General features: G+C 26.2%; 2 protein-coding genes and 1 long non-coding RNA gene across 3 annotated transcripts; 1 reads left to right on the forward strand and 2 right to left on the reverse strand.

Annotated features, from left to right (window-relative positions):
• Positions 1-11,341: 11,341 nt before the first annotated feature.
• LOC113556077 lies at positions 11,342-17,892 on the reverse strand. Its single transcript, XR_003405444.1, has 3 exons — positions 17,771-17,892; positions 12,397-12,500; positions 11,342-12,269 (listed from the first exon to the last, which is right to left on the reverse strand). It is a non-coding gene; the product is annotated as an uncharacterized LOC113556077 (long non-coding RNA).
• A 1,118-nt stretch (positions 17,893-19,010) lies between these two features.
• Positions 19,011-20,846, reverse strand: LOC113556075. Its single transcript, XM_026960810.1, has 2 exons — positions 19,238-20,846; positions 19,011-19,148 (listed from the first exon to the last, which is right to left on the reverse strand). The coding sequence occupies exons 1-2, from the start codon at positions 19,514-19,516 to the stop codon at positions 19,056-19,058; spliced, it is 372 nt and encodes a 123-aa protein (XP_026816611.1). The 5' UTR covers positions 19,517-20,846; the 3' UTR covers positions 19,011-19,055.
• Positions 20,847-23,257: 2,411 nt separating this feature from the next.
• LOC113557737 lies at positions 23,258-23,968 on the forward strand. The gene has a single exon (XM_026963292.1). It carries the CDS (start codon positions 23,258-23,260, stop codon positions 23,966-23,968), a length of 711 nt encoding a protein of 236 aa, XP_026819093.1.
• Positions 23,969-24,205: the final 237 nt, after the last annotated feature.

Raw genomic sequence — 24,205 nt, forward strand, 5'->3', positions numbered from 1 at the left:
ACACCTAAGTGAACTTTTATAAGGACACGATTTAACAGTAAGCATTTATATTTTATAGAATTTATGCTTTAAACGTATTGTATAATCTAATATTACTTTAGGTATGATTATTATTTAATTTCAAATTTAAGATATAGCTTTAAATGTGATAATTTAAACGATTGGTATTATACTTATTGACGATCATGGTAAAATTAAATAGTAAATAAAATTTAATTGCACTATATTTTTATATTTATTATTTTTGCATCTGTATTTGTTAATTGATAAACCGTTAGACTGAAAAAAATTTACTTGTATTAAACTTGGACTAATTTTTTAAATATTTATGCTAATTAATTTAAAAGATACATGAATAAAAAAATTAATTGCTATTGATTGTATTATATAAAAAGAGTCGTTAAAACTGACCCGTTAAGCCTTGACCCCCGAAGTACCAACAAGAATCATTTCCCTTTTCAAAGGGGGCTGGAGTAAAAAATCAAAGCATTATTACTACTCCACAACGTAATGACAGACACTAAAATAAAAATTTTTTTAAAAAAAAAAACATTTTAAGATCAATACATTCATTACTATGTTCAGAATCTAAAACAAGTTTCTTATTTTATTATACATTAAATTAAAAAAACTGTATTCAAAAAATTTTAACTATTTCTTATAGTGTTAAAATTAATATTTTCTAAAACTATGAGTTTATTTTTCTATAGCAATTTTTTGTTTTACATTTTTGATATGTAAGTATTTATTATATTGAAGATTTACAAATTATAATTAAATACCAATATATAATATATAATTACCAATAGTAATTATTCCAGATTTTTATTTGAAGTTTAAATTATTAATGCTTCACATAATAAATTAAAATTATAATTTTATAATAAGAAAGTTGTTGAATAGTTAATTTTATAATAATAATTTAATTGTACATATTATTTGATATTATTATGATCGAAATAGAAAAAAATATATTGTTCTGATAAAATAAATATATAAAAATAATAAATGTATTATGTAAAATTAGTATATTAAATCATCATATATTTATGTTATTAATTTATTATTGTATGATAGGAAAAATTGCAAATTTAATCAATTCAATATCAAAACCTTAGATATCCAACACTTGGAACCTCATAGAAGGTGACCACTGATTATAAAATTTGAATACTCAATGATATAATTAGCAAGTATTATATTTGACAAAAATTTGTTCTATATGAAATTCAAAATCTACGAAGAAACAAATATAAAGGAATATACTTTATTAAACGCTTTAGGAATATAAAAAAGAAATTGTGTACAAAAATTAATAATATTAAGTAAAAAAAAAAGTTAAATCAACCAAAATGTCTTCAAAAGTTAAAGAAAAAATAATTTTATGGCTTATGAGTCATAAGTCAAAAATTCGACGATCACAAAATTTAAATGTCATTAGCTCAATATCAGTTTGGATATTGATATCAAACACTTGGGGCCGATAGTTGTGTCACCACTCACAAATGTAAAATTGACTTACTTTGTTTACTTCAGAACTCAAAACTTAATTAATAAATAAATACATGCACGTTATAAAAAGTTTGTGTACTAGTATAAAATATATAAGTATTCAAGAAAACCGGTTAATTACCGCATATCCAGCCCTGAAAAGTATTCTAACTGGCATATTGTGACCATTTTATAAAAAAATAGAAATTTTTATAGGTATAAGTAAAATAATTAATTATTATTAAAAACATGGCATTTAGTGTCAATTTTACACTTTTTATTTTGAGACATTTTAATAAATACAATGTAATTTATTTTTTTTTTTGCAAACAAGAAAAGTGAACCTGTAGTTTTTAATGACGAGAAACAACTATAGTGACTAGCGTGAAAATATTCAGTACTTTAAACACACTCGATTAGAATCATAAATTCGATAAGTAAAAAAAAATAATATTATATCTATTTTACATTTTATCAAAATGGACAAAATAAAACCGTGAAGTATATACGGCCCACAGTATAAATACAAATTTGGAAATGTTAAAAAAGGTTGTGCACGCCTAGGTTATATCGTTATTTAATTACGATTCCGAGAAAATAGAATCCTCTAAAGGATGTATTATATTATTATTATTTTATATAATATTCATTTATATATCTTTTATATTTATACATGGTAAATTTTCATAAATTTAATTGTTTGTGAGTTCAGGAATAATAATCCAACGACCGCAATACCATATTATATACAAGTATACATTTCACAATGAATACAATCCCAATCTATTTCGCGTAATTATTTGTAGATTAGGTACTTGAAATCAATACGTAATAATGGTATAATAATATACATATTATGGTAATATGGTAAATGTTATAACTAAAAACAAATAATTAAAAAGTCGTTATTACTTCTACAATTATATATTTCATATAAATATTTTCAGTTTTTAAAACAAAAATTTTTTTCCACCGATGTATTTGTCTGAAGTAATACAGTATTTGAAATTTGACTAGTTTTAATCAACATTACGTATTTACAAACTATTTCTATAATTAGATCTATAGGCTCTGTTGATGGCCAACTACGGATCGCCATCATATATTTTAAATAAGGGCAATAAGGCTAGGGACTTAATGCTCTAAAAAACCTTAAAATATGCATTCATTTATGCTCTAAAGAATCACTAAATATCCTATTGAACTATGCATAAGAAAAAAATAAAAATTATAGTATTGAATAAAATCTTTTTATTTTAATATCCAGATAATATTTGCAAAATTATCAAAATTATAAATTGTTTATTATTATTTTTCTTTTCCTATTTCTTTTCTTTGAATCACGCTTGCGGTGTACCGATAAGTAACAATGCAAGCGATCGGTGAGAAAAACAAACAATAATTTTAAAATATTTATATTGTATTTATAAAACCATCATACTAATACAGTGAAACCTGTATATAACGGATAGTCACGGGACCAAATTTTCCGTTATATATAGGTGTTTGATGTAGACAGGTTTCAGTGTTTTAAATATAAAACTAGAAATATATCAGTTTTATGAAAAATTAAGATTTTGTACGTGTATTATATTAATTGTACATATTATTATCATTTTTATCATTATTATATTATATTATTCATATACATTATAAATTTAATTTTGATATTTGTTAACGAGTTTACAAAGACAAACCACTATAGAATCTTTACAACGAATAATGTGCACCTTTTTTTTTAAATTGAAACATTTACGCGGTACGGGAGGTGCAATTGCTAAGAAAAATATGTACAATATCAATATAATATACGTACATTTTCATTTTTTAGATTTGAACAAAGATTTTTATCCGTTTGAAATCAGCGAGGTAAAATATTATAGTGTCCGTGCCCGCAATACAAAGAGTCTGTTATAGACAGGTTATAATACATTGGAACACATATTTTTTTGCCGGTCCTTGTCATTTTGCCTGTTAAAAAGTAGAGGTGTCTGTTAAGTCATATTTCACTGTATTTCAGGTCCAGAAAATCTATTTAAAATTAATTTTTTCTTTATAATATTATAAAGCTTACATATTTATATGTAAATAATTGTTAAATATGCACTTATAAATGAAAAATAGTTAATTATGCAAAAAATACACCCATACCTCGTATTACTATGAAACAAATTAATATTTTACTTAGCTATGTTTTTAATGATTATTGAAAAACATTTAAAATACTAATAATACTAATTATAAATAAAAATATATAACATTCAAAAAAGACTGGTTGAATTAAGGTAATAATAAATAAATATGATTTTATTTTAAAAACTATCTTAAAATGTATTAATAGTCATTGGTTATAATTTTTATTAAAATACATTTCTGAAACTATAGGTTGAAGTATTTTTCTTGTCACATAAAATGTGCAGCTTTCATCTAATATACAGATTATATTTATTTGTAAACTGAAGTAAGTATGAAATATGGGATGGACAATGAAAGCCTACTAACGACCCATCTTGCATTATTATATTATACTAATATTTAAATAAAGAAGTCGAGTCTTTTATTCACCTTAGAGACGTTAGGGATCTGATAAAATGTATGATGAAACATGTCAAAATTTAAAATCGATTCGGTTCGTTGTAATTAGTTAAAATTCATTCGTTTATTTAGGTTTATTAGATAAAAAGAGAAAACTATCGAGTAATTAATTTAATAGTATTCGAAAATTTCAATGTATAATATCTATTTAATTGAAAAAATACTTGGTCGTTTTTCAAACTAATGTGTGCTAAAACTGCTAAAATGAGACTATCATCTATCGAATAGTTCAATAATTTTATTTATTCAATTAAAAAAATAGTCGGTTGTATTTTTAAACTATAAGTTGATAAAAATAGTTAGTGCTACTACTGAATAAGAACTATCGGAAAATGTATTCGACAGTTTTAAAAAAATTAGATGGAAAATAATATTTATTCAATCGAAAATTCACTTGGTTGTTTATCAAACAATCAATAGTCAAAACTAGTCAGTTCCCCCATCTATATAATTACGACGAGTGACGCGCACCTGAAGAATTTCACGGCGCCTGCGCTAGTGGCGCATCGGTTGAGAACACCTTCCTGAGCAGATGTAATAATAATAATATGTATATAAAAATATTATAATATTTACACTAAAAAATTATCCTCCTCACATTCCAGTGGCTAGTTCTGAAATACAGTATCGCGTTTAATACAGTTATAAGACACCAACTTAGTTTAAATTATAAGAGTATAAGGTTTTATATTATTATAATTACGTGTAAATTACGTTTAAAAACAAACGATAAACACAATATTTTACTATTCATAAAAAAGCAGTTATTATTAGGATAGACTGTAATCAAAGCCGTCCGTTTCGTGACGTTAATTTCTAATTTATACAGGTTTAAAATTTAAATGTCTAAATAAAGTATAAAATAAATCGTGTTTCTGCAATAGCTGGAGTTTAAATGTGTAATAGATATTAATAACAATGATTTTTATGAAATGATTAGTTGCCTTTGCTGCATTAATTTTTATCAATATTATGTGTTATTTTAAAAACAAAGAAATATTTGTCCTAAAAGAAACAGGAACTGTTGAATTTCTTCCCACTCATTACAGTCACGAAAAGACCTCGTGGAACTACGATAGTATAAATATTATGCGTTGTAATTTAGATGGTAATGAGATTGAATATCAAGGTGAAACATTAAATTCGCTTTCTGACACTGAACTTAAAATTAGCGATGAAGAATTAAATAAGTCCATTTATAATAGTTTCAAAAACAATGAAATCTTTAAATAATGTAATAACAATAAGTGTTTTTACTAATAGATATGTTTTAGGACCTGTTTAGCAGAGGTTTCAATATTTTCTATCAATTATGATATTTCGTTTCGTGCCATCAGTCCAAACTGTACAAATTATATTTTCAGGTATCAAATATCAAAAATAAACTGATGGATTTGCAAAATCAGCTTAGTATCCGGCTAGAGATCTCGCGTGAAATGTGACGATATAGATTTAAGTTTGATTCCTATTAACGAATATGGTAACGTTGATTGCGAGATTAAATGTAAAACATAAATGCGTGTTTACCTTAAGAATAAGACCGTAAACCAATAATATTATATTTACTACTATTAATTTTTATCTTACCACTTAAATGAATTTATATTTTTCTAAATTAATAATTATCTTATAGGTAACTAAATCTAACTGTCATTAATGTAAAATTTTAATTTTATTTGAAGTTTTTTTTCACATGATTCTGAAACTAAAAATTTTGCAAAATATGTAATTAATTGTAACGGTATGCGTTGGTTTGGGTGGGTTCTATCTATGTTATACCTCGCGATTCACAAAACAACAGTTATGAGCACTTTACTATTTCTGTATTCCACAAATGTGCATTTTATCGTCCGAGTAAACAAAACAAACACGACATTTTTTTTAAACTGTCTATGGCGTCTTTATTTGTACGACCATAATACAATACATTGTATTATAATAAAAATATTAATTACTTAAATATATATTATACACGAATATGTTTGGGGTTGTACCTCCTATGAGATAGCCAATTTCCATAGCCTAAGTCACTTAAACTAAGTCGTATGGCTTTAGGCGTTTGAGTTGCCTAATGTGTTGCGAGTCATTCAGAAGTTGTTTAGCAATTGCATTGCGAATTGCGATGAAGCTCAAGTTTTTTTACATATTTGTTGGCAAATTTTTTGATTTTGTCTCGATAAGCAAATTAGTTGAAAGTAAGGAATCAGGAGGCTTGAATGGGGAAGTTATTCAGTGGTAACACCCTAGATTATAAAAGTAAAGAAACAAGTATCTTGTTATACATTAAATGCACATATATCATTGTACCTACGCAAATAATGTTATATTATTTATTTGAGTGTTCAGATAAATATTTTTTTTAAATACAACTGATGTGTTACCTGAGATTAAAAACTATAAAAAATTTAACATAATATAGTTATGAACAAATTTATAATGTGTAAAATTAACTTTTTTTTAAAATAATGTTAACTTTTAAATTATTAAACGAATTGCTTCAGTTATTTTAAATTTTTGATATGTTTTTACTATATTGGGTTCTTCTATTTCTTACTTCTAATATAATAATTGTAGTAAAATGAAATAATTTAATATTATTGATCACCTAGTAGGTATATCATAATATTTTTATGCATAGTTCATACAAATTTTTACATACAAATTAGGCCAAGACCTTGATGTTAAAAGTAATTTGATCAAATCATAATCATATCGTATCTAAATAAAAATTTATTCAAACATGTACTTTTTGATATAAAAATAATTAAACTGAAAAATAGTCTTTTCTAAAGCCAATTTTTAGTCTAATAAAAAGAAGTTTGCTGGAAGGGGGTTGCTAATTTTAGCAACGTGTGTTGTTCACTCATTACCACCCCTGAGATACGATCATATGCTAGTAATTGTCACGTGAAAAACCATAGTAAATATACGATCTTTAAATAAGTATATTCGGTTTATTAATTTATATACCAGTCATATGAAATAAGCTTTGCTAAGTAATTTTATACTTCTTAGTTCCAAAAATGGAAACAGAACCTAAACCCAACCAAAAGCGCGGCCAAAATATTCACCTTAAAAAAAATACAATAATCCTGAAAACATCTACATTAACAATCAGGCCATACAGTGGAATAGAAAAAAGGATTTGGTAAATTCCTTGGTGTTTTTTTCGACAATAAACTCAGATGGAACACCCACATAAAATAAATCTCACTCTGGGCTATGTCTGAATGAGAATTTTGTACCCCTTAGTCAACTCCAAATTAAATCATCATCACTCTTACTGTAGACGTCAATAATCAGGCCACTGATACCCTTCGCCTGTCCAATAAGGCCCGCTGCTTCAGTCACTAAAATAAAAAAGACACAAATTCTTCATAATCAATTGCTAAGGATCTGCCTTACGGATCCGTAAAACTGTATAAACCAAACATAGAATTTTGAACAGTCCATCGCACTGCAGCAGTTGACCGCCTCTCAACAAAATTGATTATAGTAATAATTTACTATACTTAACCTAACTAATACTTCTACGTATAAATGCAATAAAACGCACACGTCATAATCGTTAAATGCTCAAAACCTGTTATTTAAATAATTTTACATCGTCAACATATAGTTTACTTGATCTTGTGTCTAGGAAAATTAGTCTTCCTTGATGCCAGTCACGAGCTGGTTTGACGTTGTTCATAAAATAACTCTTTTATACATGTATACAGTATTTTATATTGTACGCTGACAATTGTGTACGTAGATAATTAATTCAAATACAAATTAAGAATGAAACGATAAAATGATTTAAATAATTTTTTTTTTAAATTAAAATATTGGTAAATACTGCTAATGTCAAATATACAAAATGTGAAAATATCAAATACAATATCAACATTGTCTTTGATGTAAGATATAATAGCTTTAAACGCGATAATTTTAACAATTATTTATGATTATTGACGATAATGATAAAACAAAATTATAAACTTGAATTATTAGATACAATTTGTAAGGAATAATTTTTGTTTTAGGTTGTAGGACTTAATGTAAAATGTGAATTGGTATAAATTCATAATGTTTTGAATAAGTAATGTATCGTTTCAATTGTTAAATTTATTAATTTACCAGAGGGTACCATCGCTGCATGATTTCTCTCATCACGTGCTCCATGTGTTGTTTTTATTACGTATATCTTATGTCATTCTTCTTTTTTTTACTTATGTTATCTAATACAGATTGTACATTTTTCGAAATAAAAAAAATTAAATTATGTGTTAATATATTTTATTGTAAAAGAAAATTGTTTAGACCTTATAAATTTTTAATTAGAAATAAATCAACTATATAATAATAGAAGAGTGAAAAACTCTTGTGATAATACTTTTATATATTATAATATCATATATAATAATAACATAAAATATAATATTGTATCAATTTAAATAATTATAAACAATTAGTTCTTGTTAAATCTGTATGTATACGTGTTTCTTTGAATGAGTTGCAATCGAAAAATGTTCTAAAAATGCATTTATTCTAAACTACCGACATATATAAATAGTTACTATAAGCATCTATATTATAGCCATATCTGCATCATATTCTCAAAAAAATAACATATAATTATTCTTAATATTTTTTTAATACCTATTTACTTAGATATCTAGGGACTTTTTCTTAATTTTGATAAGCTTGAAAAAATATACGGGCCTCTAATTAATCTTACACTCCGGGCTAAAAATAGTCAGTCTACCCCTGCATTTAAAGAGAAATTTGTGGTGTCCTAAGAATTGGATTGTAATCGATTTTTTGATAAGTAACGTATACCTAACTGTAAATCATAATTTATTAAATTTCGTAAACAGTATTTTGCATAATATAACAATTTTTATACGTTTGTCTATTTTTTTTATAAATGTTAACTTTGTAAATGATTATTATTAGAGTTAATATTTCATTGTCGGTTTTATATACCTATGATAGAAAAAAACCTTAAATAAATATTTTTTTATTTTACTTTTTTTAAACAAAAGCATATTGACACCATACAAATTTTATTAAATTAACATTGGACTAAATGAATAGTACTTTAGGTATTTATTATTTTATAAATCTATTTACTTTTAAATTGTTGACCGAAATATCATAACATTCATAAAGGTAGGTGTTTTAATATTTTAGATGAAGAATACTATATAAATAAATAAATGATTATTAAATATTCTAGCCATGGTAGCCAGTCATAATTAGATGAAAAAAAATATAACGTATTGTTATAAATTTAAGTTATAAAGATTTGTGCAACACCATCTTTCATCACATACTTCACAAATGTCTAATGCGCCACCACACATTATACGTGGATGCACGACCATTCATGTCTGCAATACAGGTAAACGTACCTTAAGCCATTTGGTGCATCTCTATAAGCCCTTCAATAACAAATGAAATTAATGCCTGTTGGATTCATAAGGCTGTTGAATGCATGAGACTAAATCCAAAAATTAAATATATTTTTTTATCATTTTTTTATATACCGTTATCTAAATTTGTCATCATAATATTTATGTTAAGGAACCTTGGATATTTTACTTTGCAGATGGGACATTTGGACAATCGCTGAGGACACAAATCACTACACCACCCATGTCTACATGGAAAAACAATGTCCATACCTTCTACATCATATCTGTATTGCCAACACACAAAACAACAATCATAAACCTCGCTTGTATAAGTATAAAATAGGTTATAGTTAATCTTGTATATTTATATTGCCTACTATAAAGAATAATTTGTTGAAACTAATAACAATTTTTATATTAGGAATATAATATACAGAAGACTACACCTGGTATTTGTAATAATAATGCATCATGTTCCTCCAACAATTATGGCATTCAATTCTTCTGCTCCAACTATCACAATTTCAACATTTTCATTCTCTATGAATCTAAATATTTACATATAAATATTTTTCTTTAAACTATAAATAATTTATTTTACCTACATTTTCACTTTCAGTTGGAAGTGTTTCATCTAATTCAAAATGAACAACTGCAGAAAAAAATAAATATTAAATCTTCTTTATTAAAATGTATATTATTTCAAAAGAATCATATAATATGTACCTTCAATTTCTGGTTCAGGTAAAACTTCCGCTATGTTGCCTATAAACAAATTTAACATTTTAACAATAGCTATAAAATTGTATTATTTATTTAAAAATTTCAATTGTAGAAACCTTCTGTTGCATCTTCATTTAAATTCTGATGAGGATGTTGCCTCCTACCAACAATTGGACGTCTTCGGCATCTCTGGCATTGGCAGCATGTACGACTAGGGTTGAACAACAGGTTGTACCCAGACTTGATCTATTCCTCTTCCAGCACCACACCTTATGCGTCTTGGTAGGCATTGGGATGGTCGAAGAGGTCTAAGGACCAATTCAATTGGTGGTTGATCTTGCTCATCTATTTTTAATTATTTAGAACTCTTTAGTAAAAATTGAATAAGTAAAAACAAGATTAATTTAAAATTTTACCCATAGGTAAAGGGCCAATTTCTTGATGCCATTAACCTCTTATAGAGTATGCAATCCGTTGAAGAAAAAAAGAAACGTCGTATAGACTATTTCTGACATTTTGTAGTGCATCAACTAATAATCTATTATTGGTGTCTCTGCTAGTTAATATTTCTTTCCGAACCTACAATAAAAGTGTTAATATCTACATTGGTAGTTGAAGTAGTAGTATAGTACCTATCCTAACGAACTAATAAAATGCTTAAACAATTAAAAATTAATGTTCTGTTTATTCTTTTCAACATAAACAAAAGTAACTCAAGGTTAGGTATTTATTAGTTATTTTGTATTACACATTAATAAAATTATTATTATTTTTTAAAATATAATAATTTTAGAATATATATTGTTTATGCAATTTTACTTAAAAAACTTCAACAAGAATACAAATTGTAATTATATATTACAATCATATGTATTATTTTGTTATAATTTCCAAAAAATCTTGTGTTAAATTAGACTTAATCTAATATTTATTAGTTTCAGCTTACTAAAAGTTTGTTCGCAATTAATTTCTGTAACTGATAAAGTTGAAAAAAAATCTCATGCTTCATATAGTGTAGTATAAGCAGAAACATGCAAATTTAAGTTATACATCAAACTATAAACATAATGCAAGCAATTTTGGTTATCATGGTTAGTGATTATTGTAAACGGCTTTACCTGAAACGGCTGAAACCATAAATAACAATTATTAATAATGATTAAATAAAACAGATATAATATACACTATTCATCTTACAAAGAAACATAATTTCATTTATCCCATTAACTTCTTTGTTTTCCAGTTCTAATTCTATCTCACTTTCCTCATCTGTTTCAGGCTCCGAGTATATTAGTTTTGTACTCTTCTCTATAAAATTATTTAAGTTTGGGTATACATTTGAAAAATTTTGAAGTTCCAGTTTTAATTGATCAAGTTCTATGTTTGTTAATTTATTTGGCATACTTTGTAGAGAGTAAAAATTATTAGGTACTATGAATTGAATATCAGTTATTGATTTCTTATTAATTGAAAAACGCCTGTTTAAACTTTTTCTAATCTGATCCAATATAACTCGAAAAGTATTTATTCTGAATTTGTAAATTAACAACTGAGGTATTTTATCTTCACACATTTCGACATACATTTTTTTCTCTATATTTCTTACTATAGGTAGCTTATATTTTACTGCTAAATTATCTGGAAAATTCATATTATTAAGTTGATCATTCATTTTTTTAGAGAAATGTTCACTTTTTTTTAATTAAATCAAAATTAATACACCTAACTAATACCTTGTTTTACCATATCAATTAAACTTTTCTTGATTTTTTTCTTTGCCAGTATCGCTTTCATCAGAACATGATAGATTATCAAAAATATATTTTATATTTAGAACACACAAAATATAAATACAATTGATAAATTTAAATTTAGTTACTTACCAATATTGGTTTCTTCGAGTGGACATGGTGCTTCTATCAATGGGAGAAATCCAAGTTAAAATTTTAAGTAATTTCTATTTAATATTACCACATGAACACGAACAATACAGCAAAAATTAAAATATTTTATTCTTTGTATAAATTGTTTGTCAAACACTGTCTAAAATTTCTAGAATACCTAATAAATAAATTTAATTTACCTATGTATAATAACCAAAAATGTAAATTATTAATGTAACTTATAATTAATAATTACACATGTCTACTGATTGACTTATTAGTGTATAAACATAATAATAACTCACTTTTGTTTTCACCTAAAACAGCATTTTTGTGCTTGAAAATTTCTTCATCAATTATTTTACTGTCAATCTTAGATTTTCTTCCAGCCATTCTTTAGCTTAGTAAACTATATAATACAAATCTAATAAAATTTGTTGAAGTATAATAGGTATATATTCTAATTAAACATTTTTTTTTTTTTTTTGTAAAAACAATTAATAAAATACAATTATATTATCAAATAAAATATATTTCAGAAAGTATTAATTTTTATCAAAATAAGTTTTTGAACAATTTATAGTAAGAAAGTACATGCTTTTTTACTATTATATAATCCAAAACAATAAGTTATTTAAATTTTTAGAAGCGCACATTTTTTTCATTTTTTTGTTTCCCCTTCTATTTTCTTATTCATTGGCTTAATACAATTTGGTAAATTTAGTACAAGCTACTACACAAGTTTTTCTTATAAGAATAATAAAATAAGTTGATCGTATTTCCAAAAATAAATTGTATGAGCGTTTGAAATTTACATTTTTATGAAATTACATATTTAAACGAAAAATAATGAGTTTTAGCTATTTTGTTATAATTTAATATTTATATTATTGTAGGGACTTTGAAATTGTTGACGTTACATATCATCCAACGAAAAAGGTAGTAACTCCATTTTGTCAATTGTTCAAGAAGAATAAAACAAAATTCAAGGTTAATTTCTAATTCTACTTTTTTTTTTTGATTTTATGAAAATCACTATAAACCTAGCCTATTTATGTGACTATAAATTAATTTTTGAATTTTCAAAAAATATCATTATTATTTCTAAATATTTTTTGGAAATTCACAGTTTTTTTCAGACTTAAACTCTTTTTTGTCAGAAATTGAAAGTCGTATCTCAATTTGAGATTTTTGTGGTAAAATGAAAGATCTCAACTTACGTCTTTTTCGTGGAAAACTGAAAGGATATATACTCTTTTAGAACAGAAATTATATATTAAAAAAATTAATTAAAATACTGTAAATATTGTAATATATTATATTAGTATTTACCTACTATAAACATTAAATTAATTTTAGACTATAATATTACTAATAGTAATTTAAATATAATATAAAATACAATAAGCTTACAGATCATCTCCGTTTAGAATCTTTTTTTTATCTTATACAATAAATTATCATTGAATACAAATTTAACCTACCCAATGACGAAGTGCACTCAATACCTACTATACAGCAAAGCGACTTTCCAAGTTTTTAAACCGTAAAATGTCTATAAGCACTATTTTTGAAAAGTAAATTTTTTAAGATGATAGTTTAAATATTTGATAAAAAAAAGTGTCACAAAATTGATGACCTCTCAGAATTTATACTTAGACAATTTTATAACTTAAATAATTACAATCCTACTGATATTAAGAACATTGTAGTTTTTATAATTTTATTGTAATTACCTTTATTTGTAGAACTTTAGTATTTAACTTTTAATTGTGAACGAACCAATGAGTGAGATTGTAGTCTACATAATTATAATATTATATTTTATTATATTAACGTGACATCTATAAAATCATTAATCAATAATAATATACACATACTACAGTTTTCCGCGAGTTAACCATTGTGATATCTCCTAAAATAATGGAGATTTGATAATTATGTTTTTTTTTTATAAGAATCACGAGGACAAGGTCTAAAAGTATTTCATATTTGAATTTACTGTTTTGATAAAAAAAGTTAAAAAAAATGTTTTATTTAATTATTTTCAAAACAGAATGAAGATAGGCAATAGCCATTTTGTGTTCTGAAAATTAATGTGATAATTTTTAATACTTTTTCTAGTTTTGAGATAAAATGTGAATTATTTAATATAATTAATGCCATTTAAGTGCCAGTGTTATTTAACATTTACCCATATAAGTACCTAATAATACAAAAAAAAATCTCAAACTAAAATATTAAAAATCAAAACACTAATTAATAATTATGATACATTCCTTATTTCAGAAGATATCGCAATGGTTAAATCCTCATAGGACACTGTCTATGGACGTCGCTCATAACCGCACACATTCATATATATTAATAACGTATACATTTATCGAAAATAACATTATCGTTTAGTACCAAACACAAGTTAATCATATTTTATCAAGACCACAAAATCATAAAAATAAAACTTTCAGGATTGGAATGGTTTAATAAATGAAAATAATGGCAAACAAAATGAAAATATTATACTTTATAACATTTGCTAAAAAAAAGTATCTTAAATTATTCGGTAAAATCTTTTTGACAAACCTTTTTAATTTTCAAAATAATTAGTTCTTTATAATAGAATAATTACATGGTCAATATCTATAAGTATTAAAAAAAAATTAATATTGTCAACGTGAGAAATTAAATCAGTCTTGATAAGTATTTGAATAATACTTATGTAAAAATAAATATTCATAATTACTTCTTAGTAACCTATGAATGATATTAAACTAATCCAGAGTAATATTATTATAATATATATATATATTAATACAATTGATGAAGTATGTACACGTATGTCGTACATAGGTCCTCTGATTAATAATATTATGTACCCCTTGCGAATTGGTTATCTACTGACTTTTAAGTTTGTTCTAAAATGGAAATTTATAACTCAAGGTGCCAGCTAAGATTCCCTTATAGAAAAAAATAATTTGTGGGTTAAGACTTAGGTTACAAATTCTTATTTTATGGTTACAAATTAAAATGCTTTATTTGTTTTGTTTCCATTTTAAATAGATAAGAGTCATAATAACGTGGTGTTTGGACGCTGTTGACGGCACGGGCCCACCTACAGGTCACCGGGCACGTCATCTTTTAACTCATTATTTGTATACAATAATGTTTTTTTGTTAATATAATATAGAAAAAAAAATACGAGTTGAGTTAAGTTGAATTTCAGGAGTGATAGGAAACTGTTATTTTATATTATACAATGTATCATGAATATATATATATAAACTTAAATATAAAAAAGTGTTCACACGTGGCTTACATTAGTATAAAGAAGTACGGGAAAGAATATACATTACAATAACTCTGATAATGATGGCGTTTTGATAGTAAGGGAATATGATTTTTCTCCGATTCGCCGAGGGTCCGTCGTCAACGTTTAACTGTTATTGTTGCACCTGAATGGAACACCAACATTCAAAAATAATTTTCCATCGACTACATGGATTAACAGAGATACTGCGAATCTGTGAGAGACTTGACGCCTGATGCAGTGGATTTATACTTGATAAGAGGACGTAAAAAAATTCCGACAACTTAAGACTTCACGTCGTGGTATCGGCCGTTGTTTTCATTGCGAGATGAAAGGAGAGTCCAATGCGTGCAAAATTGTACGGAAATCTACAATTTTACGAGGAATACAGGTGAACGATTGTCGTCTATTGACTATAATTTTTTTTTTAAATAGGCCATAGCTATAGCTAGTGTTCTGAGCATTTTAAATTCGTAAGCTGTGCTCAAGAAGAAATTCTAACCAAGATTTTTGGGCATGACATTGATATTTAAAGACAACGGAATAGAGGATTCAATAGAAACAGAGTTCACCACACCTAGGTAATTTATAATTAACAAATTAATTTCCACTGTTCTATTGAACTTCATTTTGTGTATTACAGACATGTAAAAAACCTTTATAATCATTTTCTCAGTTAGAATCGGTGTAATTAACATAGCTATATTTGGTTCGAAGAAATACAACCAATTCCGGTGTATTTAATGAATACTGTTACAGAATTGTAATTTTGCGATCCAACGGATAACAAAAAATTAATGAAAACTAAAATTGAAAATAAGGAATTTATTAAAATTATTATTAATACTTAAAATTAACTTAAGTGTTTATTTAATTTAATTACTCGCAGATTACTTACACTTACTTATGTAGTAGTATATTTACTCATATTTATACACAATCTTGCATAGCAATTACCACTTTCAATCTTTCCACTTTTTCCTTACTCAATTAATTTTTATATAATTTTTTTAATTATTAGTATACTGTTCTTTTTGAGCTTAAACAAAAACGAAAAATCTATGAATTATAATATATTATTTTTAATTAATTATCTCATTTAAAATATTATTGCAAATTGTACATAGTACCAATTTTTTACTATTGTATATTGTTTGGATACACAATACACCATATAAATAGATTTGATGTGTAGAAAATTGTCCTAAAATTATATACGTAATGCATGACTGCACAAGAGAATAAATTCGGCCAAACCTTCTACTGTGTTGACCACTATAATAATCGTTCAACTATATTACAGACTGACAGTGTCATCATCGTGTACTTACTTTAGTATTAATATATTATTATATTTTAGTATATTATTCCTTATATGCACAGCATAACGTGTAATTAATTGGTATGTACTTACCACTACGCAACCAATGGTAATTTATTTGTAATGGTATCATTATTTGTTTTATACATAATATATGTATGTATACTATTAACAAACAATATTCTTACTGTACGAATTATAATAACAATTAAATACTGTATAACTATTAATTGTTATTAATGGAATGTGACAAATTCATAATATACAAGTAGGTAACTACAAATATCTCTGGAAATAACTTTCCTAAATTGTATTTATTTAAGAATATACTTTTTTATATATTGTATTATAAATAATACAATTGACAGCGTAATTAGGATTGAGATTAGTATGGATCAAGTATGATTTTAATAATTATCATCATATTTATATTGTATTCGGATTTATAAGTTCCGGAACGGTTATGAATGTTTAAATATATAATATTATATTTGATTTCTTTTGTTTCCATTTTAAATAGATAAGAGTCATAATAACGCGGGGTTTGGACGCTGTCGACGACGCGGTCACAACTACGGGTCACTGAGCACGTCTTCTTTTAACTCATATATATATATATATATATATATATATTAGTGTTTTTTATTGTTAATATGAATTCTGTTACAGAATTGCAACTTTGCGATCCAACGGATAACAAAAAATTAATGAAAACTATAGTTGAAAATAAGGAATTTCTTAAAATTCTTATTAATACTTAAAATTAAAAAATTAACTAAAAACATTATTTTTTCAGGAACCTATTTGAAAGTAAATAAAACCGATTTATATATGAATTCACTTAGCTTAATGACGATAGAGCTACCCAATTATTATTTATAATAATGACCAACGTTTATAATTTATAAATAATAATATCATAATTTAAACTTAATTTCTACATTTTCTGTATTTAATTTATTATATTTAACCTAACCTGATTCCGGTTAGCATTATTTGGAAATAAATCATGTATAAATGTAATATATATTATATTGTTGTAAATACTTACATAAAACCATAAGTTGGTACTTGAAAAATTTTGGCTCTAATTATTATCAAATAAATGTTAAAAATTTAATTATTAGCATATTACCTATACTTACGTTGAAAGTAGTATACCTACATGGCTACTAAACGAACACTAAATATTATAATTATTCTACTCATATTTATATTCAACCTTGCATAGCAATCAGTCTTTCCACTTCTTCCTTACACAATTATTTGTTGATATATTTTTTCTAATCATTAGTATACTATACATCTATGTGCTAAACAAAAAAAAATAATTCTAATATATTATTTTAAATTAATTATCTCATTTAAATTATTATTGAATATTTTATATAGTGACAAATATTAGATATTGAAAATTGTTTACACGATACACCACATTAATAGATTTTATGTGCAGATAATTGTTCTAAAATTATATACGTTATGCATGACTTATTAATGCTGTTTATTTTATCACAAAAATCAATAAACCCAAACTAACACTAATACAATATATAGTCTATAATCAGTAATCATATTAAATTAAAGTATAATATTATATGTTTAATGGATATTGGTGTATAGTTATTATTTGCAATGATTTACTAACCTTGACCATCCTTTTTTTTCTTAAATAATTCTCAAAATCTGATATTTAGAGTTGTGAAACATTCTTAAACACTTTTATTTTTTATTTCATTTTGTATAATATGTTTAAATAGAAATAATAATAGTAGTTATACACTTGGAATATAAACTAAATATTACAATACATACTAAAAATAAAAAACTTAAATATAAACTTATAACTTATAATAATAACGTATAACCTAACACAATTACATTTTATGTTACTTATAAACATATATCGAATACACATTAAAATTTGAAAATAACAATGAGTGTTGAACTATGATAATAATTTTTTTATTTAAAAACAATTTAAAACCATTCGTTTTAAAATAATTAGGATTTGTTTTAAGTTTCATATTAAAAACATTGTTTGGCATCATGATCGATATTCTCTATCAACGATCACAAAAATAATACTTAGCTGACATCATTGTAGTTGTATATATTACCGTTAATTAAAAGTGAAATTATTAAGCAAAATATTTTTTATTTTTTAAAGTACGCATATTGCTTCGTGGTCAAGCGTATTATCCTCCTTTATAGGGGTTAAAGCTAATGTGACATCCGCACAATATAGGCCATTTTTGATGCCAGATAGGAATTTAATTCTACACAAAACTCCTTTTATAATCGCTACATTCGCTCTGAAAAGCATTTTTGTTCGTTCACAACCCGGATTTGAGATTTTGAAATAATGACCGTACACTATCGAGTAAGTCATAAAGGTATTTTTTTTGGTGCATGATTTCATCACAAATCTGTTGGGGAAAACGCTTATAATATCATACAACTGCATGTTACTGACCATACTGTTGTAAATAGCTTCGGACAATTCTTTATCACTTACTTCCAAATCTGTATGAGAAAGCGATGTCAGTTGTATGTTCTTGTACGATACTTCGTTTGTCGTAATGCAGTTACCGCTCGAGCAAACGGCACTAAAATCTGGCTGTGTGAATTTGAAATCGATTGGGAAAAACACTACTATTTCCGATGCGTTTAGAATGTACAATTTGTTGGTGGTGATCAAATCGATGAGAGGTTGACAGTTGTCAGACTTTACAGACAGTATGCAGTTGATCAAAAGCACAATAGAAAACGAGACCGATTTGTCTATAAAACCCATGATTTATGATGTATATATTTTCTATTATATTATACGAAAATACGCCGAAACGGAAAATAATACTGCGTTTGTAGTACCTTTTTTATATTATTTATATGATGTGCATTAAAAAATATATTTTATTAAAACTACTTACTTATATTATTTTAAATTACCCTCCGTTTTTAATCGCTGTGAAATATAGTACACGTAAACGTAAATCTGAAGTCATAAAAAACGAACACTCGGCGGTCAAAACGATAAAAGGCTAAACAATACAGCAGATATAATATGTAGTATGCTGTTCTAACTGCGACATTAAAATAAGTGCACACTCAGTACTCGTATTTATAAAAAAAACCTTTAGGTGGGTCGTACTCCAATCAACTCAGAGTTCGCATATATACGTGAACTTGAGCGTGACGTTCGATGCGTCGGCGCTGTGTCGCTATACATTATGTGGATATGGTATATAGCCTATAGGGTTCCAGTCCGTCCAAATTGAAGCAACAACGATAATAATCAATTACTTAAGATCTTTTCTGTTTATCATAACCGGTTAAATTTGTTCACGTTTGAATTTTGTACGGCACAAAAACTAATTGAACAATTTCTCACGACTTATTCGTTGTGAATGTACTTATAACAATATGCGAATCTTACCATAAAATTCAAATTTATAGAATGTGAAACAGTAAAATGGTCATATCTGTTGTGTTGTGATTTGTGAATCCCGTAGGGTATCGTTCCAATAATTTATGATCGTATATTATGAATATATAAACTATTAACAAATGTTTATTAAGAGTAAATAAATTAGTGCTCACGAGGTTATAGCAGGTATGGCGTTTAGTTGTTGGTGGGGTGGGGGGGGGGTGAACATGAGGGCCTAAAAATAATTTTTTTCAGAAATCTGTATTGATTTCCGTGTGTTTATAAATTATAATTATGAACTCTGTTATCTAATGTTCTATCAATAAGACGTCCATTTTGTCAACTAGCAGTCTTATATTAATTACCCATTATAGAGTACGACTAGAAACTACTACTAAACTAGAAAAAAACATTTCAGTCACGCTGAATCATCATAATATAATATAATTGAATTATCACGATCATAACGGTAATAGGTTAGTCAAGTTCTATAGCTTTCCTCGAAATTGTCAAGTCCAGCGTACTCTCTAATGGGTAATTAATATAAGACTGCTAGTTGACAAAATGGACGTCTTATTGATAGAACATTAGATAACAGAGTTCATAATTATACTCAAAGGGGTGGCTAACGGGCTTTAGCCCCCCTCCCAAATGGCTAGCCCCAAACATTTTGATAATTTGATTAAGTATATTGACTTTAAATTATTATATAAAAAAATTATCAACCAATAACAAAATTAAAACATTAGGTATATCATAATATTATATATTTATACCTGTCATTCCGGGCCCCGGGAGAGACCTCTGCTTATATTATTATACTTATTAATTATTATAAATACTATTAATATTTAAAAATAATTTAAATTTAGCCTCCCCCCCAAAAAAAAAAAAAAATATCCTGGGTGCGCCTCTGGTTGATAGTCGTCAGACCTTACGGACAGTATGCAGTTGATTAAAAACACAATAGATAACGAGATCGACTTGTCTATAATAGCCATTATCTATGATCTATATTTTTATTATATTATATTATATAAAAATACACAAAAACGAAAAATAATACTACTTTATTACCTACCTTTTTTATATTATTTACGCGATGCGCACTTCAATATAATATATATTTTATTAAAACTACTTACGATTTTATATTACATTACGGAGTACATTCCGTTTTTAATTGGTACCTATATGATCACTGTGGAATATAGTACACGTAAACAAAAGTCTGAAGTCATAAAAAACGAATACTCGGCAGTCAAGACGTAAAAAGGCTTATCAATACAACAAATATTATATGTAGTATGCTGTTCTACGCACGACACTAATATAAGTATTAAGAGTACACTCAGTACTTATATTTATAAAAAAAAACTTTAGGTGGGCCTTTCTCAAATCGACTCAGAGAACCGATGCGTCGGGGCTATGTTGCTATGTACTATGTACATAGCTATATGGTATATAGCTTGTTGCATACTTGTATGGGTTCCGGTCCATCCGAAATGAGGCAACAACGATAATAATCAATTACTTACGATATTTTCTGTTTATTATAACCGGTTTTGTTTGTTCAGGTTTGAATATTTTATTATATAAAAACTACTTAAACAATTTCTCAAGAATTATTCGCTGTGGGTGTACCTACAATAATATGCGAATCTTACCATAAAATTCAAATTTATGGAATGTGAAACAGTAAAATGGCCATATCTGTTGTTTTGTGAATCACGTAGCTGGACTCACGCGTACCAAGGTATCGTTCAAATAACTTATGATCATATAATATATATTGTTTTCCTACATCAATACCGTTGAATTGATTCTCAGATCATTATATATTTTTTTCAATATTTAGTCAAATATTCAGCCTTTTAGCGTAATCCAATAGACACCACGAGGAAGTTGGCTCACAAGTTTCTCAAAAATGTTGTTCTTTTTAGTATTTTTATATTTTGAAAATCATTTAATTTTTATTTATCAATTATTTTTTTTTATTTTATTATAATTTATTATTTATTAAAAAAATTATTAGTTAGGTAAAAATGTAAAACCCATTGTTTTTAAAAAAATAGTATCTGGTAATAAAATAACCAGTATACCGTGATATCACTTCTACTTTATAATGATGATTCAGCGTGCCTGATGTGTTTTTTATAGTTTTATTTGTAATTATACTACTCATAAATTGAGTTTTGTTTATAAATGCATCATTATTAAGATGAAATGCAAATTTATGGAATGCGGAAATAATAAAGTGGTCATGACTGTTGTCTTGTAAATCACGAATTATGACGTAGCTGGGCTTACCCAAAAATATTATTGTGTTTAAATACAAACCTTAATTATCTTCAACTTTATCGTGTTCGGTGTATTGAACAGTGGCGGCTCGTAGTAGTCGTAGTAGTTTAGCGCACAGAGTGCGATGAAAAAATTAAAGAACTATAATATAGGGTGACCATACGTCCCGTATTATACGGGATTGTCCCGTTTTTCCACTTTGTGTCCCGTTGTCCCGACAAAAGTTATACGGGACGCATTTTGTCCCGTATTTTCAAGTAGGTCCCGTATTATTCCCGTTTTTCTCTTTATTGTTAATTTATAATTTTATTATTTTTTTTTTTTTATTCTACGATATTTTTGTATCACAATATTCAATAGAACATCTAATCTATACTTATCAGAATTATTTTTAGATTCTTGTCTTAACAATAAATTATTATAATTGCTGCGAGTTGAAAATGGAGAACTAATAATGTCACATCATTATCGACAACGTTAAACCGACGATTATAAATACTAATGATATAACGATAACGTACAAAATGTTATTAATATTATTATATTGATGTGTAACGTTGTCTACTAAATAAGTACAATTCCATCCGCCACAACCAATTTGTTGTCAAATATAATGTCTATTTTTATTTTATAATATCTATGTAAAATTATAAATATAATTTGTTATTAATATTTATACGTGAGTGTCGAGTTCACGATGACATTCACAGTGTAGTCGTAGTCGTAGTGACGTAGTGACGTGTCACGTGTAGTTTATTAAGCTTATTTAAAATTCAGTGTACCATAATACCTAATTTGTTTTTTAAAATGCCCAAAAAACGGTGCGTTTTTACTCCACAATTAAAATTAGAATTTCCTTTTTTACAAGATGCTGACGAAGTAGGAAAAATATTTTGTACCATAAGTAAGTCAGTGTTTCCTATAGAACATGGTGGACGTTCAGACATAACACAACATGTTACAAAAGTAAAAAAACATTTACTGGCATTATCAGCTGCATCAAAACACGAAAAGGTAACTTCTTTTTTTTTTAAAAATGATCCGAGTGGGTCCACTGACGAAAGTAGACGTACTGCAGCACAAGAAGGGATATTCGCATTTCATACCGTGATACACAATCACTTATTTCGATCAATGAACTGCACATCATCTCTTTTAAAACAAATGTATAATAAAAAATTTACATGTGCGAGAACTAAGGCTGAATCGATTGTTTTAAATGTGTTAGCTCCTTTCACCATGCAACAAATTTGTAAGGAAATAGAAAATATAAATTTTGCTACAATTATGATAGATACTTCTAACCATAAGAACCTAAAAATCGTACCAATTTTAATACGTTATTTCAAACCAAATTCGGGAATACAAATCAAAGTTTTTGAAGTAACAAATTTAAAAGGAGAAACAGCAAATATTTTAGCAACTTATATAATTGAAAGTTTAAAAAGCATAAGTTGTCAGATAAAATTGTTGCATTTTCTGGAGATAATTGCAATACTAACTTTGGAGGTGTTTTAAGAAAAGGATTAAATAATGTTTTTTCAATTTTAAATAACAATTTAAAAACGAATATTTTTGGAGTAGGTTGCACTGCTCATATTTTGCACAACGCTATGCAATCAAGTGCTGATGTGTTACCTATTGATGTAGAAATCATAGTTAACAAAATTTTTCAATTTTTTCATATCTATACAGTTCGAATTGAACATTTGAAAGAGTTTTGTGAATATGCAAATGTTGAATACAAAAATATTC

This window comes from Rhopalosiphum maidis, chromosome 1, assembly GCF_003676215.2.
Source record: "Rhopalosiphum maidis isolate BTI-1 chromosome 1, ASM367621v3, whole genome shotgun sequence".
In the NCBI taxonomy this organism is placed as follows: Eukaryota; Metazoa; Arthropoda; class Insecta; order Hemiptera; family Aphididae; genus Rhopalosiphum; species Rhopalosiphum maidis.